The sequence below is a fragment of the Oncorhynchus mykiss genome, chromosome 23, assembly GCF_057628025.1.
Source record: "Oncorhynchus mykiss isolate SJ-2025 chromosome 23, ASM5762802v1, whole genome shotgun sequence".
NCBI lineage: Eukaryota > Metazoa > Chordata > Actinopteri > Salmoniformes > Salmonidae > Oncorhynchus > Oncorhynchus mykiss.
This window is the reverse complement of record NC_143044.1, coordinates 25876676-25903988: the sequence shown is the minus strand read 5'-3', so window position 1 is coordinate 25903988 and position 27313 is coordinate 25876676. Positions and strand designations below refer to the sequence as shown.

Genomic DNA, 27313 nt, shown 5'->3' with positions numbered 1-27313 from the left:
CTTGCATTGTTGTTTGCATAAGGTTCAGTTTTGAAGGGAATTGAGAAAAGACAAATGCAGGAAATAACCAAGTAGTTGTGTCTGAGGCCTCTTTATCAGTGTTGAACTAATGCTACTTACAAAAACTCAAATCTATTGCACTGGCACAATTCTATTCACAGCCTCTAAAACATCTTCATTCTCCACTTTGTTGCCAAACTCCTTCTCCCTGTGCTCCAAAAGAATACCCTGAGGACAAAAGACAACATTAATTTAAAAAGGGACATGCATAATACCAAACAAGCTCCCAACAATGCTGCTCTCTGTCCATTAGTTTTCATTAAATCATGTTTGTATCCATATTGTCCTGGTTACTAAGGAGTTGATAAAGTGGTTGTGCCCGGTATGTGTTGGCAGTTTGAGTCTAACAGCTCCAATCAATGATTCCCAGCTGTGGCTGAGCCTAGATGCACAGCCCTGTGTGTGGTGTGGTACCTGATTCCCCGCGCCGATGACAAACACACCTCCCAGGACAAAGCCCTCCCCCAGCATGTTGCCCTGGTAACCGGCCTTCCAGGCCCGCATGAAGTTCTGCCACACCCCCCGACGGATGAATCCCAGCCCTCCCATCTTCCTCTGTAGTGGGCCATAGAAGTGATGCTGCAACGGACACGAGCAAATCAAATCAGTCCTTGGAGAAAATAAAACTTCACAAAGTCAGGCATAGACAATGAGCATGTGAGCAAAGTTGAGCTGTTAGAAATTCCGCTCCTTGTCCTTTCCAACTGCCGCTCCGCACTCAAATACATTTTTTTTTTTTAAAAGCCGCTCCAAATTCGCTCCAATCATTAAAATCACAATTTAACCAACACCCATGTATTTTTGTGACTACCAGGACCTAACATTTGGTTTTGAAGTATTGAAACCAAACTATATGGCTCTGAAAGAAAAGTATTTGAATAAACATGAAAAGGTGAATGTAAGAAGTGCACATTTCTTATAGGCTACGTCATATTAAACATATAAGCACTCTAAATAAATAGGTGAGGAGCCAGCCTAAGATGACGAAAATGAATTATTTAAACTATATTATTTCAAGGCTATAACCTATGACACAAAAGTCTGGTAGGGACATAAAGCACTCAGCATATAAAAACAACATATTCTATTGTATTCAATGATTCTAGTCTACATTGCGCATGTAGGCTGTGACTTACTTACAAAAAAAATGACTTAGTGCCTTTGAATTCGTTTTTAGAAACACAAATTTGTCCAGTCTGTGGCTTCTGTCTCATGCGATGGTGACTGGAGAGCCGGCCGACAGCAGAGAATATCCTCTCCACACTTGCAGAGCCACCGGGGATGCTAAACACCGTTTTGGCCACCCTTACCAGGCTGGGCAAAGATGCAGACTTGTTTTTAAATTTTTCTATAGGTAGGCCTAAAGATTTTTAGGCAAAATAACCCAATCAAAACAGAAAGCTGGGATGGGAGAATAGGATGGAAGAATATGCCAAAATCAAATATTTCCAATTTTATAGATAACATTTTTGGTCTATGTTTAAATGTTTGAGATCTGATGTTTAGTTTATAAATACTTTGCTACAATGACACACTTTGTTATCTACCCAACTCGTTCCTTTCTTTTAGCATGTGCACATAGTAAGTACACCATCATGCTTTCAGGATACGTGTCTTCAGATTCCACAATGATTCTTTAGTTGTGGACACCAAATCACTACACTACACTCATTTTTGTAAATCAGTTTCTTTATGAAAATATTTAGCAAACGCCATGACAGTAGCTAAAGCAAGGGTCTATAGCAGCACACAAGTAGATTACAAATGCATGCTGGGCCGGGCATGCCCTGAGCTCGTGAAGTGAGCGCTACTGGAACGAAATTGGAGCGGGCGAGAAGGCCGAAGCTCCAACCTTTGGGAACCTCGCTTCCTCGCTCCGCTCACATACTCTGATCTACAAATGGTTCAGTTCCTCTCCTTCATGGCAGGCCTATGGAGTGATCTATTCAAACATGTTCACAGTTCTTTCAGGCCAGTACAGATGAAGGAAAGGAGGAGAGGAAGCCTTTGTTAAACTATTGAGATGCACCCAAAGAGCATCAGGTCAGTCTCACCTTCACGTCTACATAGATGTCCCCAGCAAAGTATGGTCGGAAGTCCTGGATCTCCGTGCCGATGTTCTCCTTCACCACGGCAACCAGAGGGACACCAAGAACCTCAAGCTGGGTTTTCAGAGAGGACAGCTCAGAGGCCTCCTACACACACAATTAGCACAATTCGAAATAATAGGATAGGGTCTTGTTTACTTGTAATTTAGGCCTGCAGATTTCTCCCAATGCATACAGTGGAATCTACATAACAACATATGGTGTGGAATATAGACTTGAATTAAGACCATTTCTGAAATAATTAAAAAAGCTGACTACACTGTAAAGTATCAGTAAAATCACTACTTCACCTCTCTGCACAAAAATCATCCGGGCCGTCGTACAGCCATGACGACTGCTCCGGTCTTCTCCCACAGAGTTTTGGCCTTCATGGTCTTCTCATCTACAGCACATACACAGTACATCAATTAGACAGAGCACATACAGTTGAAGTCGGAGGTTTACATACACTTAGGTTAGAGTCATTAAAACTTGTTTTTTCAACCACTCCACAAATTTCTTGTTAACAAACTCTAGTTTTGGCAAGTCGGTTAGGACATCTACTTTGTGCATAACACAAGTCATTTTTCCAACAATTGTTTACAGACAGATTATTTCACTGTATCACAATTCCAGTGGGTCAGAAGTTTACATACACTAAGTTGACTGTGCCTTTAAACAGCTTGGACAATTTCAGAAAATGATGTGCTGGCTTTAGAAGCTGCTGATAAGCTAAATTACATAATTTGAGTCAATTGTAGGTGTACCTGTGGATGTATTTCAAGGCCTACCTTCAAACTCAGTACCTCTTTGCTTGACATCATGGGAAAATCAAAAGAAATCAGCTAAGACCTCAGAAAAGAAATGTAGACCTCCACAAGTCTGGTTCATCCTTGGGAGCAATTTCCAAATGCCTGAAGGTACCCCGTTCATCTGTACCAAGAATAGTGTGCAAATATAAACACCATGGGACCACGCAGCCAACATACCGCTCAGGAAGGAGACGCGTTCTGTCTCCTAGAGATGAATGTACTTTGGTACGAAAGGTACAAATCAATCCCAGACAACAGCAAAGGACCTTGTGAAGATGCTGGAGGAAACAGGTACAAAAGTATCTATATCCACAGTAAAACGAGTCCTATATCGTCATAACCTGAACGTCCGCTCAGCAAGGAAGAAGCCACTGCTCCTAAACCGCCATAAAAAAGCCAGACTACAGTTTGCAACTGCACATGGGGAAAAAGCTCATACTCTTTGGAGAAATGTCCTCTGGTCTGATGAAACAAAAATAGAACTGTTTGGCCATAATGACCATCGTTATGTTTGGAGGAAAAAGGGGAAAGCTTGCAAGCTGAAGAACACCATCCCAACCGTGAAGCATGGGAGTGGCAGCATCATGTTGTGGGGGTGCTTTGCTGCAGGAGGGACTGGTACACTCCACAAAATAGATGGCATCATGAGGAGGAAAATTATGTGGATATATTGAAGCAACATCTCAAGACATCAGTCAGGAAGTTAAAGCTTGGTCGCAAATGGGTCTTCCAAATGGACAATGACCCCAGGCATACTTCCAAAGTTGTGGCAAAATGGCTTAAGGACAACAAAGTCAAGGTATTGGAGTGGCCATCACAAAGCCCTGACCTCAATCCCACAGAACATTTGTGGGCAGAACTGAAAAAGCATGTGTGAGCAAGGATGCCTACAAACCTGACTCAGTTACACCAGCTCTGTCAGGAGGAATGGGCCAAAATTCACCCAACTTATTGTGGGAAGCTTGTGGAAGGCTACCAAAAACGTTTGACCCAAGTTAAACGATTTAAAGGCAATGCTACCAAATACTAATTGAGTGTATGTAAACTTCTGACCCACTGGGAATGTGATGAAAGAAATAAAAGCTGAAATAAATCACTCTCTATACTATTATTCTGACATTTCACATTCTTAAAATAAAGTGGTGATCCTAACTGAGCTAAGACAGGGAATTTTTACTAGGATTAAATGTCAGGAATTGAGAAAAACTGAGTTTAATATGTAGTTGGCTAAAGTGTATGTAAACTTCCGATTTCAACTGTACATTAAATACCTCTGTCCCCTAATGTATGGCCCAGAGTTTTCCCTGACTACATGACCAAGAAGAACTCCAAGCTTGCAGTGTTACATGTACAGTGCCATCAGAAATTATTCACACCCCCTGACTTTTTCAACATTTGTCGTGTTACAAAGTATTGATTAAATTGGTGTCATTTTTTGTCAACAATCTTCACAAAATATTCTGTAATGTCAACGTGGAAGAAAAATTATAACATTTGAAAAAAAACATTTGAAAAATACAACACGAATATATCTGGATTAGATAAGAGTTCAACCCCCAGCGTCAATACATGTTAGTCTTTCTGGGTAAATTCTTCCACCCCTGGATTGTGCAACATTTGCCCATTATTCCTTTCTAAATTCATCAAGTTCTGTCACGTTGGTTGTTTATCATTGCTAGACAAACGTTTTCAGGTCTTGCCATAGATTTTCAACTAGATTTGTCAAAACTGTAACGCGGCCATTCAGGAACATTCACTCTCTTCTTGGTAAGCAACAACAGTGTAGATTTGGCCTTGTGTTTTAGGTTATTGTCCTGCTGAAAAGTGAATTCATCTCCCAGTGTCTGGTGTAAAGCAGACTGAACCAGGTTTTCCTCTAGGATTTTTCATGTGTATAGCTCCATTACATTTATTTTTTGTCCTGAAAAACTCTCCATACCTGATTACAAGCATATCCATAACATGATGCAGCCACCACTATGCTTGAAAATCTGGAGAGTGGTACACAGTAATGTGTTGATTTGGATTTGCCCCAAACATAACACTTTTTTTAAGGCCTCCCGGGTGGCGCAGTGGTTAAGGGCGCTGTACTGCAGCGCCAGCGCCCAGGCTCTGTCGTAACCGGCCGCGACCGGGAGGTCCGTGGGGCGACGCACAATTGGCCTAGCGTCGCCCGGGTTAGGAAGGGCTTGGTCGGTAGGGGTGTCCTTGTCTCATCGCGCACCAGCGACTCCTGTGGCGGGCTGGGCGCAGTGTACGCTAGCCAAGGTGGCCAGGTGCACGGTGTTTCCTCCGGCGCATTGGTGCGGCTGGCTTCCGGGTTGGATGTGCGCTGTGTTAAAGAAGCAGCGGCTTGGTTGGTTGTGTATCGGAGGACGCATGACTTTCAACCTTCGTCTCTCCCGAGCCTGTACGGGAGTTGTAGCGATGAGACAAGATAGTAGCTACTACAACAATTGGATACTACGAAATTGGGGAGAAAAAAAAAAAAAACATAACACTTTTCATTCAGGACATAAAGTTTATCGCTTTGCCACATGTTTTGTAGTTTACTTTAGTGCCTTGCTGCAAAAACAATGCATGTTTTGGACTATTTTAATTCTGTAATTCTGTTAATATTATGGAATAACTACAAAGTTGAATACTTATTGACTCAAGACACATCAGCTTTTAATTTTACAATCATTTGTAAACATTTTTTAAAAAACACATTATTCCACTTTCATATTGTGTATTGTGTGTAGGCTAGTCACACAAAAAATATCTTAAACTCAAGCTGTAACACAACAAAATGTGGAAAAAGTTATGTGAATGCTTTCTTAAGGCACCGTATAAAGACTGGGTTAAACACATGGATAAATGTACTTAGCAAGGAGAGCGTAACAGTTTTACATCATGTTCCCTCTTTACATTAAGCCCTTGTTACATGCGGAGGGAAAATTGCATAGGATAGGCTGGCTCATAATGGTCTGCATTTAAAGACTGCTTTTCACTGGGGGTTCTCAAAGCGTTTTGTGTTTAGCGGGAGTTTTATAGCCTACCATGTATGGGCGAGGATTTAGCTTGTGGACAGTACAGCACGTCTTACCCACATTACAATAACCTATATAGGATAATACAAAAATTGAATCTTTCACTTGGGATGGAAGTTTAAATTGTTTGTAAACATATGGACTGAAATATATATATTTTTTAATGAATTCATCAATGTAAATGACTAACTCTGCCGATGTCGAGGAAGGAAGCTGATTTTAGCCTTGCGCCGTGACGTCACCTTTCCTGAGACAAAGGACTGACCATCAAGGGTTAAGGTTTGGAAAACTGGTTCAATTGTCATGTCGTTGGTCTAAATTCATGGCCTGTGCAATGTTTCTATGTGGTGGTAGAATATGAGAACCTGTGCCCTCGTACCGTCTCCAGTGGAGTGAAGGTCTGCGTCCTCCAGGTATTCCAGCGAGGCCTGAGCAGCCTTGGTCAGACACAGGTCAGTATTAGCCAGGAAGATCCCTGCGATGGCTGCTCCTAAGGCCCCCAGACCCAGAGACCAAATCCCCATCTCAAACAGTTCCACCTCGAAGACAGGACAGCACTGCAGACAAAGACAGGAGAAGACATAGACAAACATGATTATCGGAGTCAATTTACAAAATATATTGTTCTTGGGAAAGAAGAAACTGAGAGGAACCAGAACTAGAGGAGTGAGGGGGAGGGGGCCAAACTCTGGTTGGCCACACTTATGACTTCTCGTTTGGTCAGTTCATGGGACTTTACCGTTAGTAACTAGGTTTCCATCCAATAAGCGACAGATTTTCATGCAAATACTCGAAAATCTGCATAAAAACTAAATGTGCATTTTCCCACCAGAAATGTGTTTCCATCAAATTGACTTGTTGCGGATAAAAAGCTGTGCGTGATGACGTAGTGCACATAAAAATTACTTCTGCTGTTAAATTCCCATTGTACTGAATAAAAAATACAAGTAAATAGGTTTCCTTTGCATTTTCAACTCTAGGCTACTGATCATTTTGTCACAAACAAAATGTGTTGTATAGTGAATGTGCCCACTCTGGTCTTTCCACTCTGGTCTTTCCAACAACTCGCAGATAGGCTACCTAAATGATTAAATTATTAGGGATGGGAGGATGGTAGGGGACGCCATGTGCGACTGACGTGTTTTCCGTTTGCTCCCGTGGTATTCTTAAAGTTTATGTGAATTCTGCAGCAGAACCGTATTTATTTTCAAATATTAATTTGGTGATCCCTTTCCGTAAAAACCAAGACTACTTTGCTTCCGAATGTCAGCATGTCGACCAAACATAAGGCCAAAAGCATGACTTTGAGAAAACCCAGCCTACAAGACCCGCTCTCATCACCGCCCTCTCCTGAGTCTGAGGGCCCGGGGACGCACACTTTACCCGGGGGCGCGGCTTGGCCCGGCGGCGCTGAAATGAACATTTGAGGCCATCAAACTACTACGCTCTGAGATAGTTGAAATGAAAAACACAGGTGGTTGCTATGATTGAGGCCAGAATACAGGAGGTTTCTGATACTTTAAAAGCAGATTTAACCATCCTGCGGAACGAGACTGTGCCAGCAATCACATTACTCAAAACAACAACTGCGTCACACACTACAACGATTGCAGCACTGGAGACCTCCGCTACTAATGTCTCCGATTTAACTACATCCCTGGAGGCTGAAGGTAAACGCCTAGCTGCGGATTTGAAAAAGTTGAAGGAGAGCTGTGTGAGTTTAGAGGGATTCTCTTGCCGCAATAATCTGAGACTTGTATCGGTCCCAGAGTCCGCGGAAATGCATCGCGCCACGGATTTCGTTTCAGGGCTGCTGAAGGATGTTCTTGCCTTAGATGAAAAGCCCCTGATTGATCGAGCCCACCGGTCGCTGCGCCCAAAGCCCCGGGATGGGGAGAGGCCCCGTGACATAATTGTTGAATTGTTCAGTTCTAATGTTGTCATTCTGTCTTTTTAGTTTTTTTTACTGTTTTTTTTTCTTCTACTTTTTCCAAACATTTACCACCGTACATTATTACTCTGAGACAAGTTATTCTGGGGGTTTTGGGCGCTCATTGCTTTTCCATTCTATGCTCTAATGACAGGGTTGAATAACGGGAATGCCCAGAGGGGCCGAAATAATGCGATCAAGTACATTTCTTGGAACACCAAAGGGTTTTAACAACCCGGTGAAGCGTAAGAGGGTGTTGACACACTTAAAGGGTTTGAATGCAAATATTGCATTTCTACAAGAGACTCACTTGAGGACTGGTGAGCATTTTAGGATGCGTAAGGACTGGGTTGGTCAAGGGTTCCACTCAAACTTTCATAGTAAATCAAGAGGTGCTGCTATTCTGGTTGATAAAGCTACTCCCTTTGTTGCTTCTGAGGTTATTGCTGATCCTAAGGGACGATACGTCATAGTAACCGGTGAACTGTTTTCTACCCCTCTTGTTTTGGCTAGTGTTTATGCTCCCAATTGGGATGACACAAGTTTCATTTCTTCCTTTCTGTCTGCTATTCCCAATTTAGATTCTCATTTGTTGATTTTAGGGGGGGATTTCAACTGTAAAATGTCCCCAGTTCTTGACAAGTCCTCACAAACAAATACAGGCCCATCTAAATGTGCCCTACTTATTCAATCCTTTCTTCAGAAATATGCTAAGTTTGAGGCCTGGCATTTCCTACATCCTACAGATAGACAGTATTCCTTTTATTCTCATGTTCATCAAACATACTCCCGGATTGATTACTTCTTTTTGGACAAAAAACTTCTGCCTGACCTTCGGCAGTGTACTTACGAGAGTATTGTTATCTCTGACCATTCACCATTAGTGCTTGAACTAGTTTCCCCAGCGACCTCTTATGTGTTATCAATGGCGTCTCAATCCCATTTTACTCTCAGATAAGGAGTTTGTCAATTTCATTTCTTCTGAAATCACCTTATTCCTAGAAACTAATTCAACACCAGGTATGTCCTGCTCTACCATATGGGAGTCTCTCAAAGCATACCTACGTGGCCAAATTATTTCTTATACAGCCAACCAAAACAGAGTTCGCTCCCAGCGACTTCGGGACCTGAGCGAGTCCATAGCCACATTGGATGAGAAGTATGCTACGGATCCTTCCTCTGATCTGCATAAAGAGCGCCAACTACTCCAATCTGAATTTGATGAGCTTTCTACCAAGCAAGCTGAACAGTTACTCTTGTGAGCTCTTGTGAGCTCGATACAAAGTCTATGAACAAGGCGACTCCTTGCGCATCAGATCCGTAAATCTGAGGCCTAACGTTTAATCCCACAAATAAGGACCCCATCTGGTGCCACCACAGTTATACATAAAGAGATCAATGATCAATTTAAACAATTTTACTCTGCGCTATACACCTCTGAATCCCCTCAAGACCCTTTGCTGATTGACTCCTTCTTTAATGGCTTGAATATGCCTCCAATTGATACAGACTCCCATGACTATCTAGAAGAAGAATTTACGCTTGAGGAGATTGCAACAGCAGTGTCCGCAATGAAAAGTGGTAAATCACCGGGTCCGGACGGTTTTCATACCGAATTTTACAGGACGTTTTCTGGTCTACTTTGCCCATTCTTGTCTCGACTATTTGCAGAGTGCCTTAATACTTCAAAGCTACCGCCTAGTCTTTATCAGGCTTCAATTTCATTACTACTAAAGAAAAACAAAGACCCCCTGGAATGTGGATCCTATCGCCCAATCTCGCTTTTAAACTGTGATTACAAAATCCTAGCTAAGCTTTTAGCCATCCGTATGGAAGGCTTGCTGAACCAAGTAATACACTCTGACCAGACTGGCTTTGTGAGAAATAGGCATTTATTTTTCAATATGAGGCGCCTTATGAATATACTGTACTCCCCAGCGTCGGAGGACCCGGAGGTGGTGGTCTCACTTGATGCCGAAAAAGCGTTTGACCGCGTTGAGTGGGATTACCTAACAGCTGCCCTTTATAGATTTGGCTTTGGCCCCAAATTCATTGCGTGGATAAAGATTCTTTATTTTTCCCCCATGGCTTCGGTACGGACTAATAACTTGTCCTCTGACTATTTTCCCTTGCACCGCGGATCCAGACAGGGTTGCCCACTCTCCCCCTTGTTGTTTGCTTTGGCAATCGAACCTCTCGCCATTGCACTACGCTCTAATGATGCCATTCAAGGCATAATCAGGGCGGGCTGGGAGCAGAAAGTCTCGCTATATACTGACGACCTCCTTTTGTTTATCTCCAACCCCGATACCTCATTGCCACGTGCCCTATCTGTTCTTAAAAAGTTTGGATCAATCTCAGGGTACAAGCTGAATCTAGGCAACAGTGAACTTTTTCCGGTAAACAGGGCTGCTTTAAAGTGCTCTTTTACAAGTTCTCAGTTTAGGATTGTCCGGGATCAATTCACCTACTTGGGAGTAAAAGTGACAAGGAAATATTCAAATTTGTTTCAGGAAAACTTTGTTGCTCTAGCAGACAGATTGAAACAATCTTTTACTTTTTGGAATTCGCTACCCCTTTCTCTTATCGGAAGGATTAATGTCATTAAAATTAATGTGTTGCCCAAATTTTTATATTTATTTCAATGTTAACCCATTTTTATTCCAAAATCTTTTTTATTTCACTGGATCAAACAAAAAATGCATTTTATTTGGGATGGCAAGGTACCACGGATTGGTAGAAAACATTTACAGAAGCCTAGGTCATTGGGGGCTTTAGCTCTACCAAATTTTCAGACATACTACTGGGCTGCAAATTTCAGAGCCATTCTGTACTGGCTGCAGACTGATCCTACTGGCCCTAGACCACTCTGGGTCCAGATGGAGTCTGAATCGTGTAAACCTGCAGCACTTTCCTCTGTGCTGTGCTCATCTCTCCCAGTGTCCCTAGGCAAAAGGTGTGTCAAGGTGTGTAAAGCAGTCTCTTAAAATTTGGAATCAGTTCCGTTTAGCCTTTAGCCTCCGAGGCTTTTCTCTATCAGGCCCAATCAATCAGAACATTTTATTTCCTCCATCTTTGAATGTTGGGGCTTTTGGCATTTGGCACTCACTAGGCCTCTCCTCGCTAGCCCAATTATTCTTTGATGATACATTTGCCTCTTTTTCTCAGCTGCAGGAAAAGTTCAATCTCCCCCAATCCCACTTTTTCCGCTATCTCCAGACTAGAAACTTTGTCTTGAGCTAACACACCTGGATTTCCCAATAGGCCTGCGAATACAGCTATAGAGAGCATTTTGGAGCTGAACAAGCTTCCATGGGGCGCAATTTCAGATGTATATGCAATCATTCATGACTTACAGAACCCTTCTTTGGTGCCTTTAAAGACTCGATGGGAAAAGGATTTGGGGGAGGAACTTGGGGAAGACGTCTGGGAATCTGTGCTGCACACACAGATTCGTCCTCTTTTAGCACTAGACACAGCCTCATTCAATTCAAGGTGGTTCACTGTATCCACTGGTCGGGGGCCAAACTTGGAAGAATATTCTCTGATTTTGATCCTACCTGTGTCAGATGTAAAGTGGAACCAGCCACACTGTTGCATATGTTTTGGGGCTGTCATAAACTGTCAGGCTTCTGGGAATTAATATTTAAATATTTCTCTGATATATATGACACTGTTATAGATCCGTCTCCCCTTACAGCCCTTTTTGGAGTACTGCCCATGGGTACCCCCCTATCAAGAATCCAGTCGGACACTGTTGCTTATACAACTCTTTTAGCTAGACGGCTAATACTACAGAACTGGAAGATGGCAGCTCCTCCATCTTATAAATATTGGGTGAGGGATGTGTTGTGCTCTCTGAAACTAGAAAAAATAATAATAATTCACGTGGGAACCCCAAACTGTTTGATGAGGCTTGGGCTCCATTCCGGTCTTACTTTAAATTAATACTAAAATAAGTCTGTGACTTAAGGGTTGGAGGAGCTTCTTTCTGTGTTTTTGCTGGGGGGGCATTAAGATCCATATGCTTATTGATTGTGATCCGCAGATGCCTTGTTCATCTTGCCCGGGCAGAGACTGAAGTGTGAGCTTGTTTTTCCCAGTTATTTTTACATTTTGTTCACGCCTACATGAATAATCATTCTATTTTTTTTTTATTATTATTTTAAAGCATTGTAAACTTTTTTTGGGGTCCAGTGGATGGTCGGTCTGTGGCCATGACTCTCTGTGAGTGGTTGCATTTCTCCACCCTTATCCCTTGACTGTTTACAGGAACAATGGTGAGGTGTTTGCTCTGTCCCTGTACTATAGATTGCCCTTTAACCTCTGTAGCCTTCTGCCTGGTGTGTTTAACTTGTCTAAAGTATGGTATCGTTAAAGCTATTTTTTTTTATTTTTTTTAATTTTTATTCTAGTTGAGTATATTATTTATATTGCTTTGTCTTGTCTGCGTGTGTGTGTGTGTAAAACTTAATAAACAAGAGTTTTTTTTAAAAAAGAAGAAATTATTAGGGACATAATAGCGAGATTGCTTTGGTTCCGTTTTGACAAACAAAAACATTGATCATCATGTCACCAGAATAAGACTCTCGATATGTATTGGAAAGCAGCATCAAGCTAGTCTTTACCTTTCACTTTCACCACCTTGTGAAGTTCCTCATAATTTACAGTACCAGTCAAAAGTTTGGACACACCTACTCATTCAAGGGTTTTTCTTTCTTTTTCGATTGTAGAATAATAGTGTCGACATCAAAACTACGAAATAACACATATGGAATCATGTCGTAACCAAAAAAGGTGTTAAACAAATCAAAATGGCCACCCTTGCCTTCAAGACTGTTCATTGTTTTGATGTCTTCACTATTATTCTAAAATGTAGAAAAAAGGGTCACTGATCTAGGCCGTAATATTAACTGGGAGAAAAGTCAAGGGATGTTTACAATATGTGTCACTAGAGAAATATAATGTAATGCTCCTTGCCTGATTTGGGCTTGTTACTGTCAGGGCTGGATGAGTCTGTGCTGAGGTAAAAGGCAGCAGCCTGGATTCTCAGAGAGGGGAGTCTGGCTGTAGGGGTGGTAGAGGCTGTTGTGAGTGACGCCCCCCCCCCAGAGGCAGTGCAGAGTCTGACCCTTGGGGCTGTAGCTTAGGGCCTGGACCTTTGGCCATTATGACTATGTAAACACAGCCTACCAGAGCCTACCAGAGCGCTCACTCTCTCTCTCTGACTCATATAATGCACCCTCAGCCATTCTCTGGAAAGACAACTAAAAAACAGAAGCCTTTATCGTGAGCGTCAAATGATTTGTGTTCGAAAAATGGCATGGGGTTCACATGCCAATGACTGTTAGGAAGTAGTGACTGAGGTTCCAAAAGTAGGCTAAAGACTAAAGACAGCCTGGGAACATGTAGTTTAAATGTGTATTGTTGACACAAAAAAAAAGGAAAAACTAGTTTCACTGGGTGTATGTAAATCTCTCACTCTCGTCAGTGTTGTCTGGGTGAGGCAAGCGATATCAATTACTGTGAAGTTGAAGGTGTGTCCTAACTAGAAGTCGGCCGATTAATTATGGCCGGTTTCATAACAATCGGTAATCTGCCTTTTTGGACGCTGATTACAATGCAATCCATGAGGAGACTGCGTGACAGGCTGACTACCTGTTACGCGAGCGCAGCATCAAAAGGGCCTTGTGGCTGCAAGGAGCCACAGTAAGTTGCTAGCTAGCATTAAATTTATCTTATAAAAACAATTCATCTTCATATAATCACTAGTTAACTACACATGGTTGATGATATTACTAGGTTAATTAACTAGCTTGTCCTGCGTTGCATATAATCAAAGCGTTGCCTGTTAAATTTACCATCGAATCACAGCCTACTTCAACTTCACCAAACAGGTGATGATTTAACAAAAGCACAATCGTGAAAAAAGCACAATTGTTGCACAAATGTACCTAACCATAAACATCAATGCCTTTCTTAAAATCAATACACAGAAGTGTATTTTTTTAAACCTGCATATTTAGTTCAAATAAATGCATGATAGCAGGCAATATTAACTAGGGAAATTGTGTCACTTCTCTTGCGTTCAGTGCAAGCAGAGTCAGGGTATATGCAGCAGTTTGGGCCACCTGTCTCGTTGTGAACTGTGTGAAGACCATTTCTTCCTAGCAAAGACCATAATTAATTTGCCTGAATATTACATAATTATGACATAACATTGAAGGTTGTGCAATGTAACAGCAATATTTAGACTTAGGGTTGCTACCAGTTTGATAAAATGCGTAACGGTTCCATATTTCACTGAAAGAACAAACGTTTTGTTTTCGAAATGATAGTTTCTTTATTTAACCATATTAATGAACAAAAGGTCTTATTTCTTTGTGTTTATTATAATTAAGTCTATGATTTGATATTTGATAGAGCAGTCTGACTGAGCGGTGGTAGGCAGCAGCAGGCTCGTAAGCATTCATTCAAACAGCACTTTACTGAGTTTGGCAATGGCTCTTAGCAATGATTGAAGCACAGCGCTGTTTATAACTTCAAGCCTACCAACTCCGGAGATTAGGCTGGCAATACTAAAGTGCCTATAAGAACATCCAATAGGCAAAGGTATATGAAATACAAATGGTATAAAGAGAAATAGTCGAAGCGTCATAATTCCTATAATAATGACAACTTAAAACTTCTTAACTGGGAATATTGAAGACTCATGTTAAAAGGAACCACCAGCTTTCATATGTTCTCATGTTCTGAGCAAGGAACTTAAACTTTAGCTTTATTACATGGCACATATTGCACTTTTACTTTCTTCTTCAACACTGCGTTTTTGCATTATTTAAACCAAATTGAACATGTTTCCTTATTTGAGACAAAATTGATTTTATTTATTTATTATATTAGGTTAAAATAAAATTGTTCATTGTTCATTCAGTATTGTTGTAATTGTCATTATTACAAATATATATAAAAAATTATCAAATGTAAAAAAAACAATTGGCCGATTAATCGGTATCAGCTTTTTTTGGTCCTCCAATAAATCGGTATTGTGTTGAAAAATCATAATCGGTCGACTTCTATTCCTAACTGAGTATAATTTAGTTTCTCCTAGATGCTGATCTAAGGTCAGTGTTGCAATGATTCCTCTATGATTAATGGAGGGTAAACTGATCCTAGAACTGTGCCTAAAGGCCAAATCTAACCACAGCGTTATGGCAGCTCAAATTTCATTATGCATTGTCAAATGAAAGACAGTAAACCTGCTCATCTACTTTCCATTTCCTCAAAATTAAACTGATACATGACTTATGCAGGATAAGTAAACAAACCATGTGAGCTGCTCAGTTTGTTACGTTTTATGTTACGTTTTATCTTAAGTAGACTATCAAACTGTACTAGTCACAGTATGTGGTTATACAGTTATGCGTGTGACTCACACATTTCAACACATACACACACACACACCCTAATGCCTCAGACCACAGCTACCATGGCTAGTCCTCTTTCCCCTTGTATAAGCAAGATGGGCCATAACATACAATGTTACAACCAGTAGGCTACACAACAATAAATCATCAGTGTAGTCAATTGAGCATAGTTATTAGTATATGAATACAAACAGCATACTGTTAATATATTGTCATGGTTAGCTTAGATGTTATTTATTCAAGATATGGATTATTCTAAAATGGTCCACCAAATGCTTAGGCCTACATGCATTGAAAATATGTGAAACCAGACTAAACCAAACAGTCAAGTCCAGTCACTATTTTTAAACTAATTTCATTTTCAAACATTGATTCATATATCAATTACCCACTGAAGGTTTGCACTCACTCGAGAAATGCCCCTCAATTTAAACTCATTCAATCCCAGATAGGTCCTCTGTTCTGCACTTCACTGCGACTTGACAGGGGTAACTACTGCAATGTGACGTTCACTTCTCAGAGAGGACAAAGGACTAAACCCTAATGATAACAGCAGCCAATAAAGACTACCTGGCAGCTGTCATGAACTGGACTTGACTGGATTCCTTGTATACCATGTAGATAGAGAGTGAAAAGGAATGTTTACATTGTATAATTCAGTAGTTAATCTTACAGTGACAATGAGTGGAGAAACGGAATGTTATTGACAATGAAAATGAGGACATAGGGCCTATTATTAGTATGACAAAGATTAAATGTAAAGTTAGCTAGTTACAGATCTAAATATTGACTGAATTCTGCACCTTCTTGTTTTACAGCTTATTTCAAACGGAGTGGAATTTTATTATTAGGCTTTTCATGCAAACCCTATCAAGATAATTTTGCAGAGCTCAACTCATGCCATGCAATTTGGCATAGCTAGCTAACGTTAGCTAGCCTATTTATAACGATAAGCAACCTTGAGGTTGCACTACAGACAATCATGTTAAGTGACAAGTAGTATTATAAAGTGAGCTTTACTCGCTAACTAAATTCCATTATGGTATTATTTGATTTATACATTAAATAGGCCAAGTAACGTTAGAAGTTCGTAATAGCAATGACACTGTAGTTTGTAGTCTGGCTATCTGAGTTAGCTAAACTAGCAAGCTAGATTTTGGCTGCATGATGACGTTTACAAGTTAGCGTGCAGATTTAAATATTATGGGTCTGAATGCTCGCAACATGTTTAATAATATTTTACTAATGTATATTAAAATGTATGATACTCACAAATATTGTGTTGACGGAGAAGAGCGCAGCAGAAATTTACCAGTTCAAATTATCAGAATTTGCGGTAGGCGCATCAGTCGAGCCAGATAAATGGATTAGTCATTGCAGGGAAAATCGCACAAGATAACATGGACCCTTGATTTAAATCAACTAATCAACCTTATTTTTTAACAATAAAAACAGATTGACCTAGGTAAAACCGAATAAAAAACAAAGATATATAATATATAAAGATGTGTGTAGGTAAGTGTAGGTATACAAATATAAAATGAAGACAACCATTTTATTAGGTGGAACATTTCATGTACTTGTATGTCTTAAAAACATGACACAACCATTTAGTAAACAACTTGCAGTGCCGGTATGCATAAAACCCACAAACAACAGTAAAAGGTTTAATAAATATATATTTTATTATTCTCAAATGCGTTGTAACAGTTCATGCATTTTCCTGGTAGCGAGCCTAATCTTTGTCCATTGAGCAGTGTGACTGCGTGTGTAAGCATCAGCCCTGAGCTCTCATCATTCAGAGTTTAGACACAGACCTTCATTAACACCCACACAGTCCCATGACAACATCCGGACAGTATTGAGACCAGTACACAGGACTACACAGCACTGTTGACAGGGCATGTCCAGGGATGAGATCAGGATGGGTTCAGCACAATGAAAAAGGGAACGGTTCTGCTGGTTTTGGGGGTGGGTCTGCTGGGTCAATTTAAATTATGTATAAATCATCTACAGGATTATGGATGCCAGAAAAAAAGTACAAAAGTAACAAATCTATGCACAGAGACTGACAGACATACTGTGAAGTAGCACAAATACATTCACTATAGACTATACATTTTACACAAAAGTGCATACTCATAGACAATGAGAGGCTAACACATGTGAGTGGAAAGTAATTCTTGCATAAAATAACCAAAACTACCATGTTAAATGGATAAAGAACCTTTAATGTATGTGATTTTAAACCAGGGGGTGAAAATGACACTAAATAGGGGGGAAATACAGTGGGGCAAAAAAGTATAACTTTTTGGTAAAAACTCAACTTGTCGTGTTTGGAGGACTGCTGAGTTGCATCCAAAGAACACCATACCTACTGTGAAGCATGGGGGTGGAAACATCATGCTTTGGGGCTGTTTTTTTGGGGGGGGACGACTGATCCGTGTAAAGGAAAGAATGAATGGGGCCATGTATTGTGAGATTTTGAGTGAAAACCTCCTTCCATCAGCAAGGGCATTGAAGATGAAATGTGGGTGGGTCTTTCAGCATGACAATGATCCCAAACACACCGCCTAGGCAACGAAGGAGTGGCTTCGTAAGAAGCATTTTAAGGTCCTGGAGTGGCCTAGCCAGTCTCCAGATCTCAACCCCATAGAAAATCTTTGGAAGGAGTTGAAAGTCCGTGTTGCCCAGCAACAGCCCCAAAACATCACTGCTCTAGAGGAGATCTGCATGGAGGAATGGGCCAAAATACCAGCAACAGTGTGTGAAAACCTTGTGAAGACTTACAGATAAACTTTTGTTATTGACCAAATACTTATTTTCCACCGTGATTTGCAAATAAATTCATTAAAAATCTTACAATGTGATTTTCTGGATTTTTTTGTCTGTCATGGTTGAAGTGTACCTATGATGAAAATTACAGGCCTCTCTCATATTTTTAAGTGGGAGAACTTGCACAATTGGTGGCTGACTAAATACTTTTTGCCCCACTGTATGTCACTAAATACAAATTAAGTGGAAAATAGGAATCGCCCCACGTTAAAAGTTAGGTAGGCTCTATAGTTCAGACAATCCTATCTGGCAAATTAGGGCAGTGTGTGTAAATATATTTACATTTGTATCAACATGCCCACAAGGTCAGACTGAGTATTTCAATGGCAAAAGGACAATAAATGACGCAAAATATATGTTGAGTTATGTTCATGTAATAAACACACATACAGTGATGTATTATGCATACAGTGATGATTTAAAAATACAATTAAAAAGACTGCATGGGGACTTTAAGCTGTTTGTGTAAACTATTTCGCAGTAGCCAAGCCATCTTGAATTTTCCTGGCTGATCTGAGTACAGCCAGCAGGTTGACTTTATCCCCAAACTCCTTCTCACGGTGCTCAAGCAGAATTCCCTGCAGGGGGAAGAGAAGGAGAACAGACATGGGTCCCAAAACAGGTATCTGTGGAAGTACAGCAAGTGGTCATTGTACAAGCAGGAATAAGTTATGAAAAGCACACCATGCGAAAATGAGAGCAGAATAAAAGCACACCCACTGATACATACTTGCACTAGACCTGAATCCTAATTTGAGATAAATGAAGGACACAAAGTATATTGAAAGCAGGTGCTTCCACACAGGTGTGATTCCTGAGTTAATTAAGCATTTATCATCCCATCATGCTTAGGGTCATGTATAAAATTCCTAGTTGCCTGTTATTTTGTCTACCATGGCTAGAAAAATAATCTCAGTGACTTTGAAAGAGGGGTCTCAAAAGAGCATAGGGGGTTTAAAGTGTGTGTGTGTATGTGTGTGTCAGTCACCAGATCTCAACTCAATTAAACACTTATGGGAGTTTCTGGAGCGGCGCCTGAGACAGCGTTTTCCACCACTAACAAAACACCAAATTATGGAATTTCTCATGTGAAGAATGGTGTCGCATCCCTCCAATAGAGCTCCATACCACTTGTAGAATCTATGCCAAGGTGCATTGTGTCACGTTCTGACCCTAGTTCTTGTGTTATTTGTTTGTTTTAGTTGGTCAGGACGTGAGTTGGGTGGGCATTCTATGTTTTGTGTTTCTAAGTTGGTTTTCTGTGTTCGGCCTAGTATGGTTCTCAATCAGAGGCAGGTGTTGTTAGTTGTCTCTGATTGAGAATCACACTTAGGTAGCCTGGGTTTCACTGTTGTTTTGTGGGTGATTGTTTCCGTGTCTGTCGCCACACGGTACTGTTTAGGTTTGTTCACGTTTATTGTTTTTGTATTCATAGTGTTCAGTTTATGTTTTTCAAATAAACAACCATGGACACTTACCACGCCGGATCTTGGTCCGATCCTTGCTACACCTCCTCTTCAGACGAAGATGAGGAAAACCTTTACACATTGAAGATGTTCTGGTGGCTCATGGTGGCCCAAAGCCATATTAAGACACTTCAAATAAAATGTTATCGGTCACATACACGTACTTAGCAGATGTTATTGCGGGTGTAGCGAAATGCTTGTGCTTCTAGCTCCGACTGAAAGGATTGACACAGGAGATGAGAAGCAGGTACAGGGAGTGAAGGTTTAATAACTAACGGACATTAACAGAACAGGAACAGCGTCTGGACAGGAACACATAACAATTCATATGGACACAGGGAACACCACCGAGGAACAGACAGATATACAGGGGCAATCAACCACGTGAAGGAGTCCAGGTGAGTCCAATGAGCGCTGCTGCGTGTAATGATGGTGCCAGGTGCGTGTAAAGACGGGTTGTCTGGCGCCCTCAAGCGCCAGAGAGGGGGAGCGGGGGCAGGCGTGACACCGACAGTGCAATAATATCTAACAAATTACACAACATATACCCAACACACACAAATCTAAGTAGGAATGAATTAAGATTAAATACATATGGACAAATGATGTAAGAGCGGAACGGCTCTAGAGAGCCTTGCAGTTGCGGGCGGTGCAGTTGTCGTACCAGGCGGTGATACAGCCCGAAAGGATGCTTTCGATTGTGCATCTGTAAAAGCCAAATTTCTTCTTCCTCCTGAGGCCTTCTTCACCACACTGTCTGTGTGGGTGGTCCATTTCAGTTTGTCAGTTATGTGTACGCCAAGGACCTTGAAGCTTTCCACCTTGTCCACTGCGGTCCAGTCGATGTAGATAGGGGGGTGCGCCCTCTGCCGTTTCCTGAAGTCCACGATCAACTCTTTTGTTTTGTTGACATTGAGTGAGAGGTTGTTTTCCAGGAACCACAGGGCCAGAGCCCTCACCTCCTCTCTGTAGGCTGTCCCTTCATCGTTGGTAATCAAGCCTACTACTGTTGTGTTGTCTGCAAACTTTTGATTGAGTTGGAGGTGTGCTTGGCCACGCAGTCATGGGTGAACAGGGAGTACAGGAAAGGGCTGAGCACGCACCCTTGTGGGGCCCAGTGTTGAGCGGAGTGGAGGTGATGGTAATCAAGCCCGTCAGGAAGTCCAGGACCCAGTTGCATAGGGCGGGGTTCAGACCCAGGGCCTCGTGCTTAATGATGAGCTTGGAGGGTACTATGTTGTTGAATGCTGAGCTATAGTCAATAAACATCATTCTTACATAGGTATTCAGTGTGCAGAGTGATTTCATCGTCTGTGGATCTATTGGGGCGGTAAGCAAATCGAAGTGGGTCTAGGGTGGCAGGTAAGCTAGAGGTTATATGATCCTTGACTAGTCTCTCAAAGCACTTCATGATGACAGAGGTGAGTGCTACAAGGCGATACCTTTGCCTATTGGGTACAGGAACAATGGTGGCCATCTTGAAGCATGTGGGGACAGCAGACTGGGATAGGGAGAGATTGAATATGCCCGTAAACACACACTCTGAGGATGCGGCTATGGCTGTTGTCTGGGCCAGCAGACTTGCGAGGGTTAACACGTTTAAACGTTTTACTCAAGTCAGCCACAGAGGAGGAGAGCCCACAGTCCATGGTAACGAGCCGCGTCAGTGGCACTGTGCTATCCTCAAAGTGTGTGAAGAATATGCTTAGGCTGTCCGGAAGCAAGAAGTCGGTCTCAGTGACGTGGCTGGTTTTCCATTTGTAGTCCATGATTGTCTGTTGTCCCTGCCACATCCATCTCATGTCTGAGTCGTTGAATTGCAACTCCACTTTATCTCTATACTGACGTTTAGTTTGCTTGATTGCCTTGCGGTGTGAATAACTACCCTGTTTATATTCGGACATATTACCAGTCACCTTGCCATGGTTAAATGCGGTGGTTTGTGCTGTCAATTTCAAATGCTTCCATCTATCCCCGGTTTCTGGTTAGGGTAGGTTTTAATAGTCACAGTGGGTACTACATCTTCTATACACTTCCTTATGAACTCAGTCCCCATATCTGTGTATACGTCTAGATTATTTTCACAAGCTACCCGGAACATTTCCCAGTCCACATGATCAAAACAATCCTGATGCGTGGATTCCGACTGGTCAGACCAGCGTTGAATAGTTCGAAAGAATGGGTCCTTGCTGTTTGAGTTTCTTGTTATAGGACAGGAGGAGCACGATGGAGTCGTGGTCAGATTTGCCAAAAGGAGGGTGGGGGAGGGCCTTGTAGAAGTTTGAATAGCAATGGTCGAGAGTCTTAGCAGCGCGAGTAGTACAGTCGATATGTTGATATAACTTCGGCAGCCTAGTCCTCAGATTTGCTTTGTTCAAATCCGCAGATACAATAAATGCAGCCTCAGGATATGTGGTTTCCAGTTTGCAAAAAATCCAGTGTAGTTCTTTGAAGGCCGTCAAGGTAACGGCTTGAGGTGGGATGTAAACGTGGTGATGACGGAGGGGAATTCTCTTGGGAGATAATATGGTCGCCATTTAATTGTAAAGTAATCTAGGTCGGGTGAACAAAATGACTTAAGTTTGTGTATGTTTCTAGAATTACACCATGAGTAGTTAATCATGAAACACACCCCTCCATCCTTCTGCTTCCCCGAGAGATAATTATTCCTGTCTGCTTGATGTATTGAGAATCCTGCTGGCTGTACAGATTCCGACAGTCTCCCGAGAGAGACATGTTTCCGTGAAACAAAGTATGTTACAGGCCCCGATGTCTCTCTGGAAAGAAATCCTTGCTCTAAGCTCATCAACTTTGCTATCCAAAGACTGAACATTGGTGAGTAATATCCTCGGAAGCGGTGGGTGGTGTATGCGCCTCCGAAATCGAACAAGCAGGCCCCCTCAAGTGCCTCTCCTCCCCCGGCGATGTTTTGGGTCGGCCTCTGGAGTAAGTTCAATCGCTCTGGGGAGAGTGAACAAAGGATCTGCTCCAGGGAAGTACTATTCCTGGTCGTAATGCTGGTAGTTCTGGTGAGTTACCGCCACTCTAATATCCAATAGTTCTTCCCAGCTGTATGTAATGACACAAAACATTTCCTGAACTAATCATGTAAAAAATAGTACATCAAAAAACAAAATACTGCAAAGTTTCCTAAGAGCTAGTTGCGATGCTGCCATCTCCGTCAGCGCAAAACGTTGGCGTTTCCTTTATTTTAGAAGTTACCTGTATATGCTCATTTGACTATACAGACCTGCTGAAAATTATTTTAGTATCGCACTTCCTAACATCCAATGCATATGAAATAGATCACATATTTGCAGATCTTTTTGTTTGTTATTGCTTAATAGAGTACCCAGTTCACAGTATAGCCCTACCTGATCTTCGGGCCCAATGACGAACACTCCCCCCAGTACAAGACCTTCTCCTTTGATTATATTTCCTGTGCAGCCCTTCCTATAGGCCCTCCACAGGCTTCTCCACACCCCGATACGCAGCAACGCAGATAGGAACATATAACACTCCACCAGATCGTATAATGCTCTCTGAGGAAAAACAGGTTTGGTTATTAGATGGAGGGATACAGTGACATTGGTAGGATACTGTACTTTGCTGACATCTACAGTTGGATGTATATTTGAAAAGATGTTGTGAAATAAATGTTATATCATATATTACACAAAGGTGTGCAGTGTGACTGAACAAATGCTGGAAACATGGATTTTACAAGGAACTGTGTACTTTATCATCTCATATGAATGTTGACTACTGTTAACTTTGTAAATTCACGAGTTATTCACTGACCTTCTGGTCTACATAGACTTCCCCAGTAAAAAAAAATGTCTTGAAGGCGTCCAGCGCTTGGCCAATGTTCTCTTTGTTCTCTTTGACTAACAGAGGGATCCCCAACTCCTCTAGCTGGGGCTTGTGAGTGAGTGAGTGAGTGAGTGAGTGAGTGAGTGAGTGAGTGAGTGAGTGAGTGAGTGAGTGAGTGAGTGAGTGAGTGAGAGAGTGAGAGATCAGCACTCGAGTCTGGCTGCTGTCAGGAGTGTGAAAGTATAAAATAGGCAAGCTAGTCTGAAGGAGATGGAGGAGATGGACATAAAATGTTCAGTGTTCTGGACTCTATTCTTACTTCCTCCGGTGGCCCTTTTTCAGTGTCCTCCAGAACCTTCAGGCTGGGTCACAAAGGCTTGGTGAGGAACAGGTCTGTGATGGACTTCAGTAGATAAGCTATGAACAGGCCTACTGCCTTCAGAGCCTGGTTAGCAGTCACCATGGCCCACTCAGACACTTCATACCACTCTGGGGTAAAAATATGGCTCAAGACAGGATGTGAATGGGATAGGAATATGTGGAGTAAAATAGAATAAAGTAGCCTATTCATCCCTGAAATGTATTGTCCACTCATGCACAATAAATACAGTGTGTGTGTGTGTGTGTGTGTGTGCAGGTTTGCATGCATGCGTGTGTGTATCTGCTACAAACATCTCATGGACCCTGCTTTGTTGTGGTGTTTTGTTATGTAATTGCTGGACCCGATCATTAACATTCTTGGCCCTGATTAGTTAGTTGTTTCTGAGCAGTGAGCAATGCCAACTACAGCCCAGACCTTCAGAGCTGATAATCAAAGCTTATTGCAGTAGCGCTCTGAAAGCAGGGCTATATTATTATATCGCTGACTTTGAACAACATTAATTGTAACGCTAAATCGTGTTACTATGAAGCACAGTCATTCAGTGTGACACTGAAAAGAGATTATCAAAGACTGGAATAGAAAAAAACATACAAGTGTGTTATTTTGTTTAATAAAAAACAGAATATGCTACTAAACAAAAAAAAATCCTTAAATCACACTTCTTGAGCAATCTATCTACAGATCAGTCATTGTCTTAAGTCAGATCGCATCACTCCTAAGCGACGCTCGTCCCTCAACCGATCAGTGCAGGTGGAATTGACGCCCTATCTGACATAGCATCTACTGACCTGCATTGTGTTGAGATTCGTCAAGTTCAACAATCAACCTATTGTTGAACTATGAATTATTCAATATGTACGTGACTTGTAGCCTAGATAAAGGAAATTCAACAAAAATGTATCCAGCAAAAGCTAGCCTTCCTCCTTCATCAATGAAAACACAATAAATATTTATATTCCATTGATCAAATATCCATTAAATACATTATTATTATAAGTTGTGGGAAAAAAATACTCACCAATATCTGTCTCCCTGCTACTAACGAGAGGAGGATTCAATCCCCTGGTCTGGTGTGTTTTCAACCCCTCGGCACTAAGCTCTTTAACCAGCCCCAGTCCAATCACACCAGCCCTGTTCAGTATGACCTTCCACTGTGGTGGAACACAACGACAGGGACATATTCATAAGGGCATGCAAAGAAAAACATTTTAAAATGTTGAGCAACGTAAAACAAAAATGAGTGTTTAACTGTTCCCAGTGTTTCCAGATGGTACCTCCACGTTTCGGCACGTTAACATACGCTGCGTGCCTGGTGAATAGGACCCAGAGTCTAAAGTAATGGACATTTACTGGAACATTTCCATCCATGAATGAATGGAGCTGTCTGCTTCACCGCCAACATTAGCCTAAACGCCCATCAGGATGCTATCATTTTGTTCACTCATCCCATTCCTCACAAAGCTGGTCCCAAATCTCTTTGTGCTGTTTTGCCAATTCCTATAGTTATTGTCACGTCAAATGACAAGACAGCACAAACAGCTCTAGGACCAGGCTAATTCTTCACTGCTTTTATTTAGGGATCTGAAATTACACTGTTAACTATTCTATGGAATTAGGCTATACTCTGTTTGTTATGCTTTTGGATAGAGACTGGCATGATAGTGGTGTTGAATTGCTGCATGGCTGGTTGTCGTGAAGGTAAAAAAAATAAAAAATAAAAATTTAAGAAATAGGACTGCATTTATTTGGAATATTGAAAAATCTTCTTCCTGAAAAGGGTGTGATGATATTGAGGCATCAAATGTACTGTATATATCCTACGCACAACACAGGTGGCCCACTATAACTACTATTGTACTAATATGATATAAGACAATACTACTACTGTATTGACCCCACTATTACAGTAACATACAGTATATTAGATAATACTACTACTCTACTATACTGTACTGTGGCTGTACTGACCCCCTCTGAACGCCGGAACAGGAGGGGCTTAAGGAGGGTCTTAACCTCTGCGACTGGCTCTACAGCACGTCTCAAACTCATTCCACAGAGGGCCGAGTGTCTGCGGGTTTTCACTCCTCCCTTGTACTTGATTACTAATTAGTGACCTTCATTTATCTACAACTTAATTGAAAGGACAAACCAAAAACCTGCAAGCACTAGGCCCTCCATGGAATGAGTTTAGCACCCCTGCTCTACAGGCTTTTTAAAAAGGTCTGAGGTCAGGGGTCAAGTCACAGGAGTTCCCAGGGGGTTCTGGGCATTCCCATAAATATTTGGGGTACCCTTATATGTGGTGTATGACATAGGCACCCCCCTAAAAAACTTTAGGTCATAACTGTTTTTATTTGTATTTTATTTAACTAGGCAAGTCAGTTAATAACAAATTCTTATTTACAATGACGGCATACCAAAAGGCAAAAGGCCTCCTGCGGGGACAGGGGCTGGGAATTGAAAAAAAGATACAGGACCAAACACATCACGACAAGAGAGACACCACAACACTACACAAAGCGAGACCTAAGACAACAACAAAGCATGGCAGCACACATGACAAAATAGCATGGTAGCAAAACAACATGACAACAATATGGTAGCAACACAACATTGCAGCAGCCCAAAATGGTAGCAGCACAAAACATGGTACAAACACTATTGGGCACAGACAACAGCACAAAGGGCAAGAAGGTAGATACAACAATACATCACCTGAAGCATCCACAACTGTCAGTAAGAGTGTCCATGATTGAGTCTTTGAATGAAGAGATGGAGATAAAACTGTCCAGTTCAAGTGTTTGTTGCAGCTCGTTCCAGTTGCTAGCTGCAGCGAACTGAAAAGAGGAGCGACCCAGGGATGTGTGTGATTTGAGGACCTTTAACAGAATGTGACTGTCAGAACGTGTGTTGTACGTGGAGGATGAGGGCTGCAGTAGGTATCTCAGATAGGGGGGGGGGGGTAAGGCCTAAGACGGTTTTATAAATAGGCATCAACCAGTGGGTCTTGCGGCGTGCATACAGAGATGACAAGTTCACAGAAGAGAATAGAGTGCAGTGATGTGTCCTATAAGGAGCATTGGTGGCAAATCTGATGGCCGGATGGTAAATAACATCTACAGTTGAAGTTGGAAGTTTACATACACCTGAGCCAAATACATTTAAACTCAGTTTTCCTAAAACAGGGATTTTTTACTAGGATTAAATGTCAGGAATTGTGGAAAACTGAGTTTAAATGTATTTGGCTAAGGTGCATGTAAACTTCCGACTTCGACTGTATGTAGCCTCATAAAATGAGATTAGTAATTTTCTAATCATAGATAATCTTAATGTATTAGCCATTTAGTATTTGGTAGTGCTGCCTTTAAATTCTTTAACTTGGGTGTCACGTCGTTCGTAATAATGATGGTCGGACCAAGGCGCAACGTGAGTATAGTTCCACATCTTTAAATTAACAAGTGAAACTGAA

The 27313-nt window shown here is 41.6% G+C and overlaps 1 protein-coding gene across 1 annotated transcript; it reads right to left on the bottom strand.

Moving 5' to 3' along the window:
• Nucleotides 1-79: 79 nt before the first annotated feature.
• Nucleotides 80-16656, bottom strand: selu (selenoprotein U). The gene is given in 6 exon segments (NM_001193546.1): nt 80-228; nt 475-639; nt 2115-2255; nt 2459-2550; nt 6371-6548; nt 16621-16656. Coding segments are annotated over 5 exon segments (639 nt in total). The 5' UTR covers nt 6516-6548; nt 16621-16656; the 3' UTR covers nt 80-132.
• Nucleotides 16657-27313: the final 10657 nt, after the last annotated feature.